Below are 20,163 nucleotides of genomic sequence, written 5' to 3'. Positions count from 1 at the left end.
AGAGAGGGAAGCTAGGTGGGCCTGGAGTTAGGAAGACTCATCTTTTTGAGTTCAAACCTGGACTCAGACATTTACTAGCTGTGTGACCCTGGGCAAGTCACTTAACCCTGTTTGACTCAGTTCCTCTATAAAATAAACTGGAGAAGGAAATGGCAAACCCCTCTAGCCGAGAAAACCCCAAATGGGGTCACAAAGAGTCAGACATGACTGAAACAAATGAACAACAAAACGAGAGGGACAGCATGGCATAGTGGAGAGAGAGTTGGCCTCAAAGGAACCCAGGAAAACCTGAGTTCAAATTCTGCCTCGAACACACTCTAGCCACATGATCCTGGAGAAGTCATGTAACTTTTCAGCAGCATGTCAAAGAACCGCCTAAAACGTATAATTTGAAGAGAAGGTGCTGATCTTCAGAGTACAGGAAATTTCTCACTAAGAGCTCTTTACATCAAAGAAATCACAGGTCCAGTTTGAAAAGAAAGAGGAATGGAGCAGGGGGAGGAGGAGGGAGAGAGGAAAGGAGGGAGGGAGGAAGGAAGGAAGGAAGAAAGAGAAAGGAAGGAAGCCATAAAAATGAATGATGATGACTCTTTGCTATTAATTTCATAGCTGTAAAACAAAATCACTTTGAAATTTTTAAGATCTGTTATAACATCAGCACGAGGTAAATCGTCCAGCAACACAGACCACAATCTGCCTAACACTGAAGATAGGCCCTAGAGAGTTGCCTCTGACACACAGAGGTTAAGTGCCTTGCCCAGGATCACACAGTTAGTTAACAAGTGTCAGAGATAAATCTGAAGCCTGGTTCTTCTGACACCATTCACTATGTCACACTGCCTCTGAAATTTTTAAGGCTTAAAAAATGTCTTCTTTCATATACAGTGACTTATCTAAATCTTCTAATTCATATGTAAAGGCAACTTTATCACTCAACAATTAGGTGAATGTAGACTCCTAAGATAATTGAACCATGTTAAAGAAATAACATCACTCACTCCAGCTGGTCCAGCCACACTTCACAGACTCTAAAACTTGAACTGGTATTCATGTATAATTAAAAAATTACCCTAGATAAACTAAACCAACCAAGTTTTCTACCTGTAGTTCATCCACAGTTAGACAGGTGGCCTTAATCTTTTAATTCAACTTTTTTCCCTTTTTCTAAACTAGCTTTTCTAAAAGCTCAAACTTATTATTTAAAAACATGAAATGCTTCCCCTAAATTCATTTGTTCTTGTTTGTTCCTCAATATTTGTTAGTATATATGTAAATTGAGGACAAAAAAGTTAATTATTTATTTCAAACAGAAAATTCAAGTCAGTGTAACATCATCTATTTAGTTCATCCTGATAAAAACAAAACTGAGCTTGATGGCTTACACAATAAGTAAATCTTGTGTTCTATTAGATGCCCTTAATCTTTATCTTCGTTCAAAGAGAGTGTCCTAAATTATCTCTCTCAATCATCAAAATTTTCATATATTCAGAGTAATTGGCTCTGATTAGCCTAGATTAGTAGATCTCTGGGTATAATCTACAGAGACAGGGCATCCCTGAAACCCTTTTCATGGGTCCATGAGGTCAAAACTATTTTCATAATAATACAAAGGCACTATTTACCAATTAGAAATACTTATCCCTTTCCAACTATGTATCTGTGTGAGGCTGGATTTTCTTCATATACTCCAACCAAAACAACATTATCACAACAGATTGAATATGGCAGCAAATGAGAATCTAGCTATCTTCTACTAAGGTAGACATTAATTTTTTTTTTGCAAAACTATGTAAAACAATGCCACTCATAATTTGCTTTTGTTTTAGAAGATACAGTTATTTTTTCATAAAAATTTTTTATATTAATGTATAACATTAATGTGTAATGTTTTAAAGAAATTAAAATATTTAAAAATTTATCAGTTCTAATTTCTAATACTGTAAATATCAATAGAGATTAATCCACATAAATAATAAGATATTTGGGGCAAATAATAATTTTTAAGCATATAAAGGAATCCTGAGATCAAAAAGTCTGAGAACCACTAATTTTGATGTACAAAGGTGTACTACCCTAGTGTTTGCCTAAAAACAAAGAATCTGTTTATATTAATATGAAATCAGAAATGACTATTCCTAGGAAAATTTTCCTACTTGGTGGAATTTTCTACATGAACCTTGGATCTCTCATGAACTCCTTTATTTAAGAGCTGAACTGACTGTCCAAAAGAGATTAATCAAGCTGAATAAGGCATAGAAACTCTTTACCTAAGGATTACAAAAATGTATATGGAATCAATGATTTAAAAAAAAAACATATTTATCATGTAGTTCTTTTGTGACTCACTATAACACAAAACACTGTAGTAACTGGGGTACAGTAGAAATACATGCTTTGATGGTACACTATGCAGTTTCAGTCAGTAACTGTGCCCCTAACTCTGAATTTACAATGATATTCAGGATACAGGCACAGTTGCCACACAAAGGCTATGAGAACTTTCCTTAAATTAGAGACTGTGTTGTGGTTATCAAATTGATATACATTGGGCTTATATCTAAACATATAAAGTGATTTTAAAATGTTAAATTATTTAGATATCTGCATACTTCAGGATATCTCAATTTACAAGAGAGTAAAACCAAAAAGTTGGGAGTGAAAGGGTGTTAGCTTCCTCTTTGCTGAAAGGTTAGAGCCTCTGAGTAGAGCAAAAAAACAGCTGAACCCTTAGTTTTATTACATACAACACAGACACATATATGCAGATGGATGGATGGATGAGAGGCAGCATGACACAGGGAGAAGAAAATTGACCTTAGGGTCCAAAAGACAGGGGTTCAAGGCCAGCTTCTGACACATACTAGCTGTGAGACCAAAGGGCAACTCATTAACCTCTCAGTGCACTAGGTAACTCTAGGACTTATTAGTTACAGGTAAGCTGCTGATTGACATTAGTGAAGGGAGTTTCCAAACACAGACAATCTCTACTCTGATGAAATCACAGACCCAGACCAACCACTGTCCGCCCTCCTTCATCCCAACTAACAAAATATACACAAATACTAAATTACAGAGGGGGAAGCAGCAGCATTTGAATCAACCATACCTGACTTTCTCCTCACACAAACGAGAGATAAACATCCCCAAAGCAAGGCCCATGTGGATTTGAACAGCCTGAGATTCATCAGCACTTGGTTTCCCAGGTAACCTAGCAGTCAGCATACTCAAGACTTCCTCCACCTTCTCCTTGCAAGACAGAATGAAAACTGGTACGAGGAGGGACAAAGCCATGGCAGCACAGGAACGAGCAATGGCACTCGCTGTGTTTTCACCAGAGTAGGATTTCTAGGGTAAAAGAGGAAGGGAGGAAGGAAGGGAGGAAGGGAGGAAGGGAGGAAGGAAGGGAGGAAGGGAGGAAGGAAGGAAGGAAGGGAGGAAGGAGAAAGGGAGGAAGGGAGGAAGGGAGGAAGGGAGGAAGGAGGAAGGGAGGAAGGGAGGGAGGGAGGAGGGAGGAAGGGAGGAAGGGAGGAAGGGAGGAAGGGGGAGGGAGGGAGGAAGGGAGGAAGGGAGGAGGAGAGGAAGGAAGGAAGGAAGGGAAGGAAGGAGGGAGGAAGGGAGGGAGGAGGAAGGAGGGAGGGAGAGGAGGAGGGAGAAGGAAGGAAGGAAGGAAGGAAGGAAGAAGAAGGAGGAAGGGAGGAAGGGAGGGAAGGAAGGAAGGAAGAAGGAAGGAAGGAAGAAGGAAGGAAGGAAGGAAGGAAGGAAGGAAGGAAGGAAGGAAGGAAGGAAGGAAGGAAGGAAGGAAGGAAGGAAGGAAAAGAAGAAATGAAGGGAAGGAGAGAAGGTAGGAAGGAAAGGCGGGAGGGAAAAAGGAAGGGAGGGAGGGAGGAAGAAAAAAAAGTTAGGTTAGTTATCTTTAGGTCTTTAGGTGGAAGAACATTTTCCTCATGAAAGGACTATATGGCATGACAAATCTTTAATGAAAAGGGCTCCTACAAAAGCCCCAATGTATTTCTGTGGAACGGTTTATTTTCTCACTCACAACTATAGAAAATTAAAACATAGAGCATTTAATACTTATTTGAGAGGATATTTGGGGTCTGTTTTGATCCCCAGTAAATGAGTACCCACTTTCTTATTTGAAAGGCAAATGAGAAAAAGAAAATTTCCTGTACTTAAAAGGTGTGAATTCATTTGCTGTCCAACTGAGGACAGTTTGCATCATATTTCACAGTTAAAAGTGTTTCTGTAGAAAAAATAAAGAGGAAGAGCAGCTGAGCAACCCATACTTGGAGCAGACTACTAATCCATATAATAAATGGAATTCTATCAAGTCAGCCATTTACTGGGAACAACAACAACAACAGAAAATACTACAGTAATAGCAGGAAGAGTTCATGGTTAGTGTGGAGAACTACTGGCACATCTCCCAAAATTTTGGTGGGAACGATTTCCAGTAAGTAGATGGATTACTTCCTATAAAGACTTAATTCCTTTTAATTAAAAAGAAAACAGAAATCCTAAGGGCCTCTAGTTACAAAGGAACAACTATTCCAACTGGAACTTAGAGTTATGTACACTACATGCTATATGTAATTATGGGGAACGAAACTGATAATAATGTAAATAAAATGGTGGAACAGCCACATGAGAACAACTATAAGAAGTCTAAGATAATGGGGTTTATGAAATTATATAGATTCATAAATACATTTCAAGTGGAAGGAAAAACAGGCTCATTTGTCATTTTCCATGATTTTATGCTCTACGTTTTCAGATACAGCCTAAAGTCAACATAGTCCCTTGCAGTTATAGAGTAGTAAGAGATATTCTCTATCTGATGCTATTTAGCCTGTAAGTTTACAACACTTTATATAAAGGATAAGAACCTATCAATAAGCATTAATTAAGTATCTCATATGTACCAATCACTGGACTAGGCCTTAAGAACACAAAGACAGAAAACAAACACTCTTTGATCTCAAGCAACTGATGTCCTATTAAGGGAAAACAATATGTGCACATTAGTAAATATAAACGGTACCCAAAGTAAATACAAGATAATGAATCAGGAGGGCAGAAGGGCTAGTAAGGAGGACCTTGAAAGAAGGCAAAGGCAGGCCTCAGGTAGAAGCTAAACCTTGAAGGAAGATGAGAATTCTAAAACACAGAGAGAGGTGAAGAGAAAATTCTACCAAAGACAGAGTTCAGATAGTGTAAAAGCACAAAGATGGTCCATGGAATGCCATGTGTGAGGAACAGTAAGACAGTCAGTTTGGCCAAGAGGAGTAATATTAATAAGTTAGAAACGGAGGTTGGAAATCAGACTGTGAAAGGCTTTAGATGGAAAGCTGAAGAGTTTGTGTTTTATTTCAGAAGTAAGAGGGAAACACTAAAGATTTTTTTTTAACAGGTCAGGCTTGTGCTCTAGGAATATTAATTTGGAAGGTATACAGAGGATAGACTGGATTAGAGTAATGGCTGTGTGAGCAGAGAGAAGGAAACAGGTGAGAGATGACGCGAAGGTAGAATAGACAAGAGTTGGCAAGTGATCAGATGCAGGGAGAGATGAGGGTGAGGAGTCCACAGTGATTCAAGAGACTGTGAATCTATGTGATTGGAAATAATTGTGTGACTGGTGCAGTTAATAGAAATGGGGGAATTAGAAAGAGGGGTAGGTGGGAGGAAGAAAGATAATGAATTCTGTTTTGGACACGATGAGTGTGAGATGAGGAAATGTCAGCATGAAGATGCTGATGTGGGACAGGTCCTCAGGAGAGAAACTGGGGCTGAAAAAGTAGATCTGAGAGCCATCGGCTTGGAGAGGATAATTAAATCCATGTGTGTGGATGAGACAGAGAAAGTAGGAGAGGAAGAGAGAGAGGGAAAGAGGGAGAGGGAGAGAATGAGAGAGAGAGGTATAAGGAGATAGAAAGGGGCTGAGGATAGAGCACTACAGAACACACTGGTAGGGTGTAGGCTATGAATGACAGGTAGAAGGGGTGCAAAGAGAGAAGGGTTGTGGAAAACCAGGAGGAGAAGTTGGTAAACAATGTCAAATACTATATAGGTTAAAAAAAAAAAGATGAAGCTTGAGAAAAGGCCTTTGGTTTCATTGGTAACTGGAGACAGCTGTTTTAGCTGAGTGACAAGATAATGGGAAGAAGTAAAAGAAATTAGTGTAGACAGCTTTTTCCTATTAGAAAATGAAAAAGAATACAAATATAATACAGTATATAATACAGGTGTTGTGAAAAGGATTACAGATATAAGACAGTAGTCTGAGGGGATGCCAGGGTCAAGTCAAGGTTTTTTAAGAATCGAGAAAACCTGAGCATATTTGGAAGCAAAAGGGATTAAGTCAGTAGATAGATCAGAGAGTGAAGATACATAGAGAGAAGTTAACATGGCCACTCAAGGGACAATTAGGTGTCACCGGCCCTGGATTCAGGAAGACCTGAGTTCAAATCTGGCCTCAGATACTTGACACTTACTAGCTGTGTGACCCTGGGCAAGTCACTCCACCCCACTGCCTCACAAAAAAACAAAACAAAACTAAATAAACATGGCCACTCAAGAGAGAACTATTCAAAATGACCAACTCTAAGACAGTGGGAGTGAAAAGGGTGACTTTTAAAACAGGGGCTGGGGCAGGAGAATGAGAGAGAAAGCAAAAGCACCAAGTTTTACATTTGTAAAGCACCCTGGAAGAATACATTTTATTTGTTCCCAAGAAGCCTATGAGCGTTCAGAATGTTATATGCATTAAAAATTTTGTACAACATCCTGTCCTTGCAAGAATGTGAACCTGATAGCTACATCAAAGAAATCCACATAAGCTTCTAAACCTTTCTCTCGTCATTAATTAAAGCACTAATAGGAACATTTGTAATAAAAAAACAAGTTATTAGGAAGGAATGTCCTTTCTGAATAAAACTGGCCTACCAACTTCGGCACTAACAAATAATTCAATTTCTCCCTTCACTTCTGAAGTCCAGCTCCAGAGCCAACTCTGAACATGAGTACACACCCAGCCCAACTGAAGGCAGGAGGAGTAGAAATATGAAAAATTATACAAAGAACACAGAAGGTAACAGGACTTCAGGTTAAATTCATGATCTTAGCAACAATTTAGAATCTGTTCTCTATTTTTATCCCAACCAGCTGCAATCCTCTCTGCTCAGCTGTTTGTCCCATCACTAAGATAATTCTCCAATAAACGAATGGGGATGAGCTGAGACTAAGATATGTTATTCAGAAAGCAACACACTACCAGCTTGCATAAATGCTTAGGTTTCAACAAAAGAGAAAGCTGAGGAATTAAAAGGTTATGGAGAATGTTTCATTTTGTGACTCTTGATAAGTAACAGGTAACAATGATAAGTAACAAAGTTTGAATTTCAAGGCCCCCAAGCTTGCTTTAAAATTTTTTTTCTTGTTTTCACACATACATGATAGAACCAGGAGAAGACTTGTCCCTTGGGTTGGTAGTGGCTATCCACAATTACCAGCAGGGTATTGAGAACCATAGAAATCCACTGTTTCATGGGAATGAAGTCAGGTTCAATCTAGAGACAAAGGGGGGAAAAAAAGGAAAATTCAGAATAAGAATGGGAAAGAAGAAACAAACCCAATTATTAACTTTTATAAAATCTAGAAGCAGGTGACAGCTCCAGCAGAATTTTAAGTTTAACAGCTAAAGCCTCAACCATGGTGGAAGTCTAAAATTAAGAAGAATAAAGTGAAATGAATTATTGGTTACCAGATGCCCTCACCAGTCTCCATCAGGAAGATGATTTGGTTCTCACCCAACAGAGTCTCTGTTTTGTGAGGGAAAGAAGCTAGGAGTCTGTTATATATATGGAGTACCTTTGAGTCCCAAAACATGTGGCGAAGAGGAGTGTGGATTCAATTCGATAAACATTAAAGTTATTAAGAACCTACTAAATCAAAGGCACTGTGGTAGGTGCTGATGACACTAAGACAAAAATGAAATGGCCCCTGCCCTCAAAGAGATCACATTCTACTAGGAGATGCTCCTTCATAGAAAAGTAAATCAAACAATATAGGCAAAATACTTTCAAAAGCAAGAAAACAATAACAACTGGCATGAGGAGGGGACAAATTTAGTCTTGGCATAAGGGAAAACTATTAAAAAATGGAACGGGCTACCCTCAGCCAATAGTGGGTTGAAGATTCTCCCATCACATGAGTTCTTCAAGCAAAGGCTAGATGACCACTTTTTCTAGATTATGTAAAAGGGATTCTCATTTCAGTTATCCTTTTTTTTTTTTGGTTAGTTGCACCTTGACTAGATAAAAACAGAGAAGTTCAAAAAAGCCAGAAATATGCCTAGATGGTGAGGTCTCGAAACTGAAGTCATGAAACTTCAGGGTTAAGTAGGACAGCCAAAGTAAAGCTCAAAAAGACATTTCATTTTCCATCTGGAGGCATTCATTCTGAACTTCTCCAACTTGTCCACACCTTGCACGTGACAGGTACCTTTCCCATTCCCCCTACTTTTCAGCTTCCTTTTGTACATTATCTTCCTCCATTAAATTGTAAGCTTTTCCCCCTATTTTTTATCCCTTTCCCTTAATACCATACCTGGAATATAGCAGGCAGAAACTTAATAAATGTTTACTGAGTTTTTAATTTTCAAAATGGCATGGTCAGAAAAAAAGAAAATGTTTTCACTGTCCCTTAACTCACCTCTGGTGCCCCATCAGTTTCTGAGGATAGGCTGCTCTCATGTTTACATACAACAACGGCAAGACTGGTTAATGCCAGGAGTGCATTCCCTTTGACCACTGGGCTTTCCCTGTTGATGATAAGAAGATCTAATGATGACTCTAAGACATTAAGTAAGAGGCAGAGAAGGTGCTCCTGAGGACAGAAAAATAGGAAGGGTGAAGAAATCAAGGAAGCCCTTTTATGTTCTCTTGTAGGTTCCGATGAATAGATTTATTTTCTTCCCACTGCCTATTATTGCTTTCCATGCTTGAAGAAGATGATTGTTTTTCTTTTTTTCAACACAAGCCTATGTGTTTTTGTGATTTTTCACTGAGAGAAAAACTAAAACAAAAACTTAAAGTGCACATTTTCTAGTCATTACTTTTTGTTTTGTTTTGTTTCTTTTAATCTGACCAACTTAATGTTTACCAGCAGAGAGCTAGTCAAAACAAGATGACCTCTACCTTTTACTAGTACACTGGTGTGCTGAACTATTGTATGTTGGGCCACTTCAGGCACAAAAACACACTTGTAACTTGACACTTTTCCCAGTAATTATGGTCCTTTCTTTTCCTGTCAATATAGCTCACAATTTGGAGACTTTGGATGAGATGTATAAATGACTCACTTACAGAGTATTAGGAAGTGCAGGCTATACCTCATGCCATTCAAATGGTAATTTTTTATTAGCTATAAAGTCTTAGATTTGACTTGTGAACTTAATGTTGCAGAAAAATGGTCTTTTGTAATCTATCCAGAGCTTGAAAAAGCATTTTTCTTAGAATTCCATAGTTATCACCCAGAAGAAATGCTCACACTGATTGTTAATACTGCTGAGATGTTCTTGGCCTTAAAATAATTGTTTTTGGGGCGGTCTGATGTGGTCCAGAAAATATTCACCCACCATTTCCCCCAAACCAAGAGATGGTAGTTTTGAGTCCCCTCTAAGATTCTGAGTCAAAATCAGTATAGTAAATGGGAAACATAATCAGTTCTACAATTACTCTATGGTTTGAGCTCTGGACTGAAATGAAACTTTGGGCCTAACCTACAGATAGAAGGCCCAATTGTGCCATCCTATACTGCCATGCAGGCCTGGAAAAAAGCCAGTCTCCATCAGACAAGAAATGCTCTGATGAGAACTCAGCTACTTGCCTGTTCCACTCCAGTGGTCAATGATCCATAAGGCTAGGACATAAAAACTTTAAAAATGTAACTCTACATTGCTTCTGGCCTAGTTCTGTGATCAATGCCCATACTGGGAAGGGGCTGGGAATTTTCAAGTAAGTTTCCAACTTTTTTTTTTTGATGATGAAGCAAAATCACAGCACAGGAAGTTTAGCAAAGAATTTAAAAGTCGACTCTTTCTAATCTTCCAAGGCATCACTTAGCTCAACTGGCAAACACATATTGCTAATGAGGGCAAAATCGTCAATATGATCCCCATTCGGTCCAGTTAGCTTCACTAAATGTAAATCTGCTGAGGATCTTTGCAGTGTGCTGCTAATTGTAGCTATGCAGTTCCCCAATGAATAGTGTTGCTAACAATAGGCACAGGTTAGCAACTATGAATGGAATAATAAAAAACTATCACCATGACAAATCAAACAACCAAATGAATCAAAAGTATTCTGTATTTGAAGAAAAATATGATTATAGTATTATTCTTGCAAGCATCTCCATTGTTCTTTTTTAGTGGTCAAGGGAAAATTCGAATAAATTGTATTACACTAATGAAATGGGAATATTATTGTACCATAAGAAACAATGAACAATTCAAAAAAGTTCTTAATTTTTCATGCATCCTTTCACTCAAACCTAGACTATTCCTTTGATGTTATGAAGAACAGCTTGGTGAATTGCTAAAGGATAAACAATTTTGTGAGTTTTGCTCCTCATATACACAATAAACATGCAGTGAATAACTACTAAACAATCCACAAAATAGCTTAAAATCAGTGATTTCCTGCTTCTAATGTAAAAAGTATTATTTTTTTCTTGTAGAAGAAAGTGTATAATGAGTTAGGGAAGAGTCACAGTACAGTGTAAATGACTCTGTGATATAAAGCCAGTCTGTGGTTTCAAATCTCAAATGAAAAGGCTTATGACTATGTGAAGACTAGGTCACTGTAGCAATTTTAACACTGAATCAACACGGCAATCCTCTTCAGTTGTACCCAATCAACAAGAGAAACATTAGGTTCCTTTGACCTACATCCATATTAGCATATGAATATTTTCTCCATCTCCTCTCCTTTATAGGGAGGGATGGAAGCTTCCTCATAGTCTACGAATCCTTACATGCAAAGGAATACAGGTAGGACAGTGGGTAGCACAGATGGCTGGGGTGGGGGTAACAGTAGGCATGAAGCCAACTCCCTTTAGATGTGCACATTTAATTGAACTCCTGGATTGTTTTGCTCTTATCCCAGTCCTACATGAAGGCATTTCTGCAATGACCTATGTGTGCCCATGGGTACACAGAGGTATGTGTGCATATATCATATTAAGGAACCAAGCTCACTTCTCTATTCTACTACTGATCATGTAAGCTTATGTTAAATGAGTAGTTCTCAAAGTGTGGTCTGGGGACCTATGGAGGTCCTTGAGATCCTTTCAAGGGATCCATAAAGTCAAATCATCATCATATTGGTCGACATCATCAGATTTATCTCTAATGTGGTAAATAATGATAGATATAACCAATAATAACAAAAGCTTTTTGTGGGGATTCTCAATATTTTTTAAGAAGGTAACAGAGTCCTCTGACCAAAAAGTCTGAGAACTAACTGTGTTAAACATTCAACTTTTCTCTCACTCCACCTGCAAAACCCAACTTTCAATATCTATACCTGATAATATATGGTGAAAGTTTACTTGGTTGAAAAAAAATTTTTTAAATAAATATAATGGCAGAGTTTTTAAACTGCCTACTATAAGAGAAATAGGACGCACATACAAGTGAACAATATAATAAAGAAACACAGGACAAAGGAGGGGATTAACTATAAAATGATCCTTTTACAATCTCTAACTGATAAATAAGTCTTACTTCGAAGCTGATTTGATAATCTGGTCGGTCAACATGTCTCTAACCCTGTAATAAAAAAGAAAACATTTATTACACCTCATACTATAGTTAAAATCTGTTTCTTCTCTTGTTCTTCAACCAATAAGCACAAGCTGATCTTATCCTTGATTCTTAAAACAACTCATGTATTTAGTGTACAGTGATATGGTTATGGTGATGCCATTAAGAAGGGTTTCATTTTCAATATCTGTCTTTGGCTTAATTATACCAAGAGTTATCTTCAAAAAGCTCCATCCTGACCTTTCCAATGTGTGCTGGGAAATGAAAATCTAAAACAGTTTGTATTAATCTGATCCTCCTGCATTTACAGAAAGCTTTCCAAAGCAATAAATATACTAAAATCTAGTGTCCAAAAATAAAATGGATAATGTGAAAATTGATGTAGCATTTATTATACTTTAGAAAATAACTGGCTAAGCTATCATGTGCTATAATCATATGAATTTATTGGACCAAGGGCCACTGAAGTGCTCACATCTCTTAAAACATTTGAGTAATCACTTTTCAGTACACTGCAGACTTGCATTTGATTCAAGACCAGGCTAGTACTCGCTTCTTACACTGCCACGTGCCCCCATGACAGCAATATGAAAGAACAGCCACATTATTATATTAAAATACAACTACCAATTAACCAAAATTATACCCATGTTTTAGGCCAAATTTCTTAAGGGTAGAGTTTGAAGTTATGTGACAATACTGTCAATAAATAAAGATCAGGTTTAGATTTTTTAAAAAAAAGGCAATTTTCATTCAATGTGAATTTTATGTCTAATTTAAAGGCTTGGCTAGAATACACTCTCTTTAAAGAGTGGGATGTTGTAATTTTTCATCTCTGTATCCCTGGTTCCTAAGATATAATGGGTGATTAATAAATGCCTGTTGCCTTGAACTAAAAATAAATGCCGAATAAATGCTTTTATATTTCAAACTTAAGTGATGTATAATTTACTGCCTTCTCCATATTATTAGAAAGATAAATTTAAGCAATCTCAAGTAGGTAAGGGGATAGAGCGTGGGGATGTTTTTAAAGGTATATAAGTAGGGTTCTATCAATTAAGTCATCGGTCTTTCTCATAGAATTTTAGAACCTGAAGGGGTTTTTGTGGAATTCTGCTAAAAAATAATGAGCTCTTTACTCTTCCTTATTTCTTATATCTCCTCTATTTGAGAAAGGACAGTCACACAGTAGACATAGTAAGAGACTTGGAAGGAAGACATGGGTTCAAATCCTGCCTCTAATATTTACTAGCTGTGTTATCATAAGCAAGTCATTTAAACTCTCTGAGCCTTGGTTTCTTCATCTGTAAAACAGGAATAATAATACCTGAAGAAACTAGCTCAAAGGACTGTTACGTAGTTCAAATCAAAAATAAAGTACTCTGTAAACCTTAAAGCATCACATCTATATCAGCTGTTATTAAGGATAAAGATCACCACAATTAGCAATGCATTTAACGTTGTTGTAATAAAATATGAAATAAGTCTATTGCTGTGAACAGAGATACTCTGTCATAAGTCTGCACTTCAAAACCAGATCTATACCAGAACCTTCTATTTTTTTTAATCTACAGATTTTTAGTAAATGTGGAAATCACAACGAATCAAAATTAACTTCTATATACACCTTTAACTAAAAGTGACCACTGGTCACAAACAAAGCTGCTAAGACTCAGAGTTACATTTGGGGTTGTGCTCAGTAGAACTGCATGACTTTGATTGGCTCCTTTTTCCAACACAAGTTAACAATTTTAACTGCTTTTCATATTCCAGTGCTGATATAGCCCACAAGCAGAACAGTCCAAATTCAGTAGAGTTCTTCTAGACCTCTCCAAAGAAATGGAAGTCTTGATGTGGTACAGCTGTGCCTAATAGACAAGGTTTCACTCCACTGGAGGAAAAAAAACTTGACTAAATACGGAGTGTGAGGCAGTGGTGGAAGCAGAAAAGGTAATGTTCATTAAAGAGCACGTAGAATAATCTCAGTCATTAAAAAATGTCCCTTTTGAGATCTTGTCCAACGTTTCTTAGAAAAATGTAAACAATGAATGAATCTACACTTATAATGTTATGTGTGGGGGAGGTTTGAGTTTTTGTTTCTAGTAAGAATCATCTCGCAGGTCATCTGAATTTTTCTGCATAACACTCGTGCAGAAGTTACATCCCACAACATTAAAACCTCTTAAGTAGCTACCTTTCCCCTAAGTTTTTGCTTCCCACTACAAATGATGAGGAGAAGAAAGTCATTTCCTTACCAGAGCCAGGCTGTAAATTTCTTGTACTGTATCTCCTCAGGAGCATCTTTTCCGTGTTTTAATTGCATGTCCAGCTCTGCCTGTCTTCCCTGAAAAAATCACAGGATAAACCATGAAGAAAACTTTACAGCTGAAATATGCTTAAATTTCCATGGAAAGACTTGAATAATGGACGTAACCCTTCCCTTGAGGGCAGCTTCATAATTGGATCTAACTGTTCTGGATAGATATTTTACTTTGAGAGATCGTGTATTAAGAAAATAGAATTACATTACTATACAGTCATTCCTTAATTTACGTAATGGGTACAGTCTTGAAACACTGCATATAAAGAAAAAAGTCTTATCTAGGAGTTTACTTTGGAGAGTCTCAGTAAAAGCTTATACTATAAGCTTAGTTGTCCCTTCTATCTTCCATCTCTCTTCTCCATAGCTATCGTGACCACACAAATATATATGCACAAAAGACATTCAAACTGCTTCTTTCTAGCTGCTATTTCGAACTAACATGTTATAAAAACAAATATTCTGCTAGGGATACTCTGCAAATTCTACAAAGCAGTGCAATAAATATCTGGAAAACGTGTCATGATCAGAGTGAGTAATACAATTGTTTTCTCTACACATGGCTCAATTAGTAATTTTTCACACATTAAGTTTACTAATGAGAAGAGATAATAAGCACATTGAACATTAAATGATATTTCCAACACTTTGCAAGCTAAATCTTTTTTCAGATTTGCTAGTTCCTTTTAAAACTGATACTTATTTTGGGAAGATAATGCCCAACTTGATTATGGTGAAATTAAAATGTTGGGTGAGTGGGCAGGGCCTGAGTTTTTTGTTTTCTTTTTTTTTTAACAGATGGGAACTTCTTTAGAGGAGTACATGGTAAGAGATACTGAAAACTGTTGGGATAGCTTGAGCCATCAACAATATGGGTGCCAGAGACTTCAATCCTTTTTAAAGAATACTATAAACCAAGGGGCAGCTAGGTGGCGCAGTGGATAGAGCACTGGCCTTGAAGTTGGGAGGACCTGAGTTCAAATCCAGCCTCAGACCAAACACTTGACACTTACTAGCTGTGTGACCCTGGGCAAGTTACTTAACCCCAACTGCCTAAAAAGAAAAAAAAACTGCAAAAAAAAAATTTCAACTTATTGTCTTTGAGTTGAGAAGACCAAACAAGAACATTCTTCGGGCAGCTAGGTGGCGCAGTGGATAAAGCACTGGCCCTGGATTCAGGAGGACCCTGAGTTCAAATCCAGCCTCAGACACATAACACTTACTAGCTGTGTGGCTCTGGGCAAGTCACTTAACCCCACTGCCCAGCCAAAAAAAAAAAAAAGAATACTATAAACCAGAAGAGTAAATGGATCAAATCAATAGTTGATCCAGTTCAGTATTATTTTTTAATAATACATTTTTATTACTTTCGTTAAATATTTCACGACATTGAAAAAAAAAATTTTTTTGAATTTTGAGTTAATTCTCTCCCTCCTTCCTGCTCCTTCCCCTCCCCTTGAGAAGGCAAGCAATATGACACTGATGGTATATGTGAAGTCATGCAAAATACATTTCCACATTAGCCATGTTGAAAAAGAAAACACACAGACACAAACCTAAGAAAAATAAAGGAAGTGGGAAAAAATATGATTCAATCTGCACTTAGAGTTCATCAGTTCTCTCTGGAGGTTGATAGCATTTTTCATAATGATCCTTTGGAACAATCTTGGATCATTATCTTGATTAGAATATGCTAGGTCTTTTATAATTGATCATCTTTACAATACTGCTATTACCATGCACAATGCCTTTCTGGTTCTGCTCACTTCACTTGGCATGAGTCCACATAAGTCTTCCCAGGTTTCTCTGAAACTATTATGCTCCTCATTTCTTATAGCACAATAGTATTCCATCACAATCATATACTACAACCTGTTCAGCCATTCCTCAATTGATGAGCATCCTCCTTCAGTTTCCAATTCTTTGTCACCATGAAAAGAGTTGCAATAAATATTTTTATACAAACAAGTTCTTTCCTCTGTTTTTTTATCTCTTTGGGATAGAGACTTAGTAGTGGTATTGTTAGATCAAAGGGTATTCACAGGCTAACAACCTTGGAGGGCAATTCCAAATTGTTTTCCAGAATGGTTGCAGTTCAGTATTTGTGATGACAGTGGCCTCAAGAGACAGAAAAAAAGCAGTTTCCTTAACATGACAACAATGCCAAAAGGTTAAGAGCATTCCCTAAATATCCATACTTTCCTTTTAGAGAGCACTGTGGAAGTATCATGCATTAATTATCTAATCCTTTCTTGAAACTATATTTCTGTAATATATTATTGCAGATAGTATGTTCCAAAAATGTATTTACCTGACTTAGTAATGTAGCAGTAACTCTTATTTCCCTTAAATTATTCTATTAATCTTCAAGGATGCTCTCAATTTCCAGATTCTGTGATTTGTTGAATATTCTATCTACATCCTTCAAGATTTTGTATATACTTTCACGAATATCATCTTTCAGCCTTCATCCCTACAATATCAAGAACTATAATCTTTCTCATCTGGTATCATACAGAAATTCCTCTATCCCTTTGAACAGGGAATCAAAGATAGGCAAAATGAACTCTCACAAATATTAGCTTTCTATTTTAAATATTCTTTAGTAGTTTACCCTCCCCATCCCCAAAAAGTAAGTTAAGGGGGCATCTTCCCCAACTCCTTTGTATAAGTGGAAGGTCCACATAAGTAAAACATTAAATATATTTCCAGATTTTTTTTTCATATACTAATCATTTTTGCTTTTTTTTTTCTTTCTTTTGAAAATATTCTTTGTTAAATGGGATGGCTGTCTGCCAGAGTTTCGTCCTCCTGGCTTACCCTTTAAGAAAAGCTCAAGTCACTTCCATGATAGGATGAATATTCAGGTAAAATTTCTACATTTATTTTCTGTTTTAATTCTTGGCAGATAGACACCACTAACTGAATAAGGCAATACAATGCAAGAAAGTCCCTGTAACTTTTTAGATTTTGGTTCATTACAAATACAGCTCTAAATCACTACTGATTATAGAAATGCAAATCAAAACAACTCTGAGGTACTACATCACAACTATCAGGTTGGCTAACATGACAAAACAGGAAAATGATAAATGTTGGAGAAGATGTGGGAAAACTGGAACACTAATGCATTGTTGGTGGAGTTGTGAACTGATCCAACCATTCTGGAGAGCAATTTGGAACTATGCCCAAAGGGCTATAAAAATGTGCATACCCTTTGGCCCAACAATACAACTTCCAGGTCTGTATCCCAAAGAGATCATAAAAATGGGAAAAGGACCACATGTACGAAAATATTTACAGCAGCTCTTTTTGCGGTGGCCAAGAAATTGAGAGGATGCCCATCAATTGGGGAATGGCTGAACAAGTTGTAGTATTTGAATGTAATGGCATAACTATTGTGCTATAAGAAATGATGAGCAGGCAGACTTCAGAAAAACCTGGAAAGACTTATATGAACTGATACTGAGTGAAGTGAGCAGAAGCAGGAGAACACTGTACAAAGTAACAGTTACACTGTGCAATGACTGACTTCGATAGACTTAGCACTTCTCAGCAATGCAAGGATCTAAGACTCATGATGGAAAAAGCTATCCCCATCCAGAGAAAGAACTATGGAATCTGAATGCAGATGGAAGCATACTATTTGCTCTCCTTTTCTTTTGTTGTTCTATTTTGATTCTTTTTTCTCGTGGTTCCTCCCATTTGTCCTAATTCTTCTTTACATCAGGACTAATGTGAAAATATGTTAAATATGAATGCATAAGTAAAGCCTCTATCAGATTGTATGCCATCTTGGGGAGGGGGGAGAAGAAGGGGTAGAAAATTTTAAACTCAAAATCTTATGGAAGTGAATATTGCAAACTAAAAATTAATAAATCGTTTAGGGCCAGCTAGGTTGTGCAGTGGATAGAGCACTAGCCCTGGAGTCAGGACGACCCGAGTTCAAATCTGGCCTCAGACACTTGACACTTACTAGCATGACCCTGGGAAAGTCACTTAACCTCACTGCCTAGCCAGACAAACAAATAAATAGATAGATAAATGAATAAATAAATAATAGAATAACAAAATTTATTTCCTGGAAAAAAAAAAGACTGTCTTAAATGGAACCAAGAGAGGTCATCTAGTTCTCTCTTATTTAGAAAAAAAATCATCTGTCTATGCTCTTTAGTGGACCTATTAAAAATTAAAAACTTTACTGAAGTTATTTTTGATGGATCTTATTTTTTTGTACTGAGTTAGACATTTTGTGAAATTTTTTATAATGTTCGTATGCCACATTAAATAGGTCTCTGCCTCTCTTGAAAAAAAGAAATTATTTCCTCCCTTTGTGCTTTGCTTACTTCACTGTCTCCTCCTGGAGTGGTCTTCCCAATCCCTTTCCACCAATCTGCATCTACTACTCAAACTGCTGTTCAGTAAGTTTTTAGTCACATCCAACTCTTTGTGACCCCACTCAGGGTTTCCTTGGCAAATATCCTAGAGTGCTTTGCCATTTCCTTCTCTACCTTATTTTACAGATGAGGAAACTGAAGAAAATAGGGTTAAGTGACTTGCTCAGGATCACACAGCTAGTAAGTTTCTCAGGCCAGATACTACTACAGTTATGACCTAACATAAAACTCAGCTCCTTCAAGAAGCCTTCCCTAATTTCCCTAGCAAGAATACTTCTTTACTTTGGCATCTTCTTAGCATGTCCACATACAATTTAAATTATACTTGGTCATATATTGTTTTTTTAATTATTTTGGTTTCTATATATGTGTTTCACTAAATAACTTGTAGACTCAAGTAAGAAGACTTTGTAATCATTTTCTATGTCTTTCTTCGACCTTAATTCCAAAAAACCTAAAATGATATCGAGTACCTTAAATAACAAACATTTATTAAGAGCTTATTATGTGTGAGGCACTGTGCTAAGAATTGGGGGGGGAAAGTGAAGCAGGCCCTGACATCAAGGAGCTTACATTCTAATAAAATAAATACGTGATTATATGTAGAAAATAGAAAAAATGGATACAAAGTAATTTGGGGAGGTGGGCTAACATCTGTAAAGACTAGAAAAGGTTTCACAAAGAGGGGCCTTGAAGGAAACCAGGAACTCCAAGAGGCAGAGGTGAGGAGGGAATGTATTACTAGCCTGGAGAACACAGTGTAAAGAAACCAAGATGGGCAATGGAACATCAGATGTGCCCAGTAACAAGAAAGGCAGTATGGCAAGAATAAGGAAGGCGAGAAGATGAATACTGAAAATGCAGAAAGGAGCCAGACTGTGAAGAGGCTCAAATGCCAAAATGAGTAGTTACATACTATCCTAGACATAATAAGGAGTAACAGGAGTTTGACTATGGAGGGTGACATGATCAAACCCGTACTTTAGGAAAATTCCCTTGATAAGATTTGGAATTTAGTAAGACTGACTGAAGTGGGGAAAAAGCTTGAGATAAAGAGACAAAAAAAAATTCAAAATAGGTGTGAAACGATGAGACCCTGAATTAGGGTTGTGGCAGTTTAAGTGGAGAAGAGGGAACAGATAGTCTAGAGATGGAAATGTCAAGATCTGGAAAATGAATGAATATGTGGGGTATGTGGGAGTTATGAGATGAGGCGGACATAGAGATCGTAGGCTTCGGTGCCTGGAAGAATGGTGGTGCCATTGAAAGTAACACAGAACTTTGGGAGATGAAGAACATGAGGGTTTCTGTTCTGAATGCATTGAATTTGAAGTGCCAACAGGGTATCCAGTAAGAAATGTCTAATAGGGAGATGGAGATTTGAGACTGGTGCTCAAGATTGGATGAATAGATTTGGGAGTCATCTGCATAAATATGATAAGTAAATCCTTGGGAGCTGAGAAGAAATCAGGAGAGGAAAAAAAGAAGAGAAACAAAGGAAGAGTTGGCTTACTAGAATACAAAAGTATCTAGGAGAGAGCCTTGGGGGATATTCCACTGTTACTGGGAATGACACAGACTATGAATAAGCAAAGGAGACTGAAGACTGATCAAAAAGAAAGAAG

General features: G+C 37.2%; 1 protein-coding gene across 3 annotated transcripts in view; it reads right to left on the bottom strand.

Annotated features, from left to right (window-relative positions):
- FOCAD (focadhesin) overlaps window positions 1-20,163 on the bottom strand; it is a 381,816-nt gene that overhangs the window by 87,010 nt on the left and 274,643 nt on the right. For all 3 annotated transcript variants that reach the window (XM_078153058.1, XM_020973967.2, XM_020973969.1), the window contains exons 23-27: window positions 14,077-14,165; window positions 11,783-11,827; window positions 8,710-8,818; window positions 7,449-7,565; window positions 3,107-3,345 (exon numbers count right to left, since the gene is read on the bottom strand). In XM_078153058.1, the coding sequence (XP_078009184.1) occupies window positions 3,107-3,345; window positions 7,449-7,565; window positions 8,710-8,818; window positions 11,783-11,827; window positions 14,077-14,165 (599 nt within the window). The remainder of the gene's footprint in view (window positions 1-3,106; window positions 3,346-7,448; window positions 7,566-8,709; window positions 8,819-11,782; window positions 11,828-14,076; window positions 14,166-20,163) is intronic.

The sequence above is a fragment of the Phascolarctos cinereus genome, unplaced genomic scaffold, assembly GCF_003287225.1.
Source record: "Phascolarctos cinereus isolate Bilbo 61053 unplaced genomic scaffold, phaCin_HiC Scaffold_4;HRSCAF=312, whole genome shotgun sequence".
Classification (NCBI taxonomy): domain Eukaryota; kingdom Metazoa; phylum Chordata; class Mammalia; order Diprotodontia; family Phascolarctidae; genus Phascolarctos; species Phascolarctos cinereus.
This window is presented reverse-complemented; position numbering and strand designations above follow the sequence as displayed.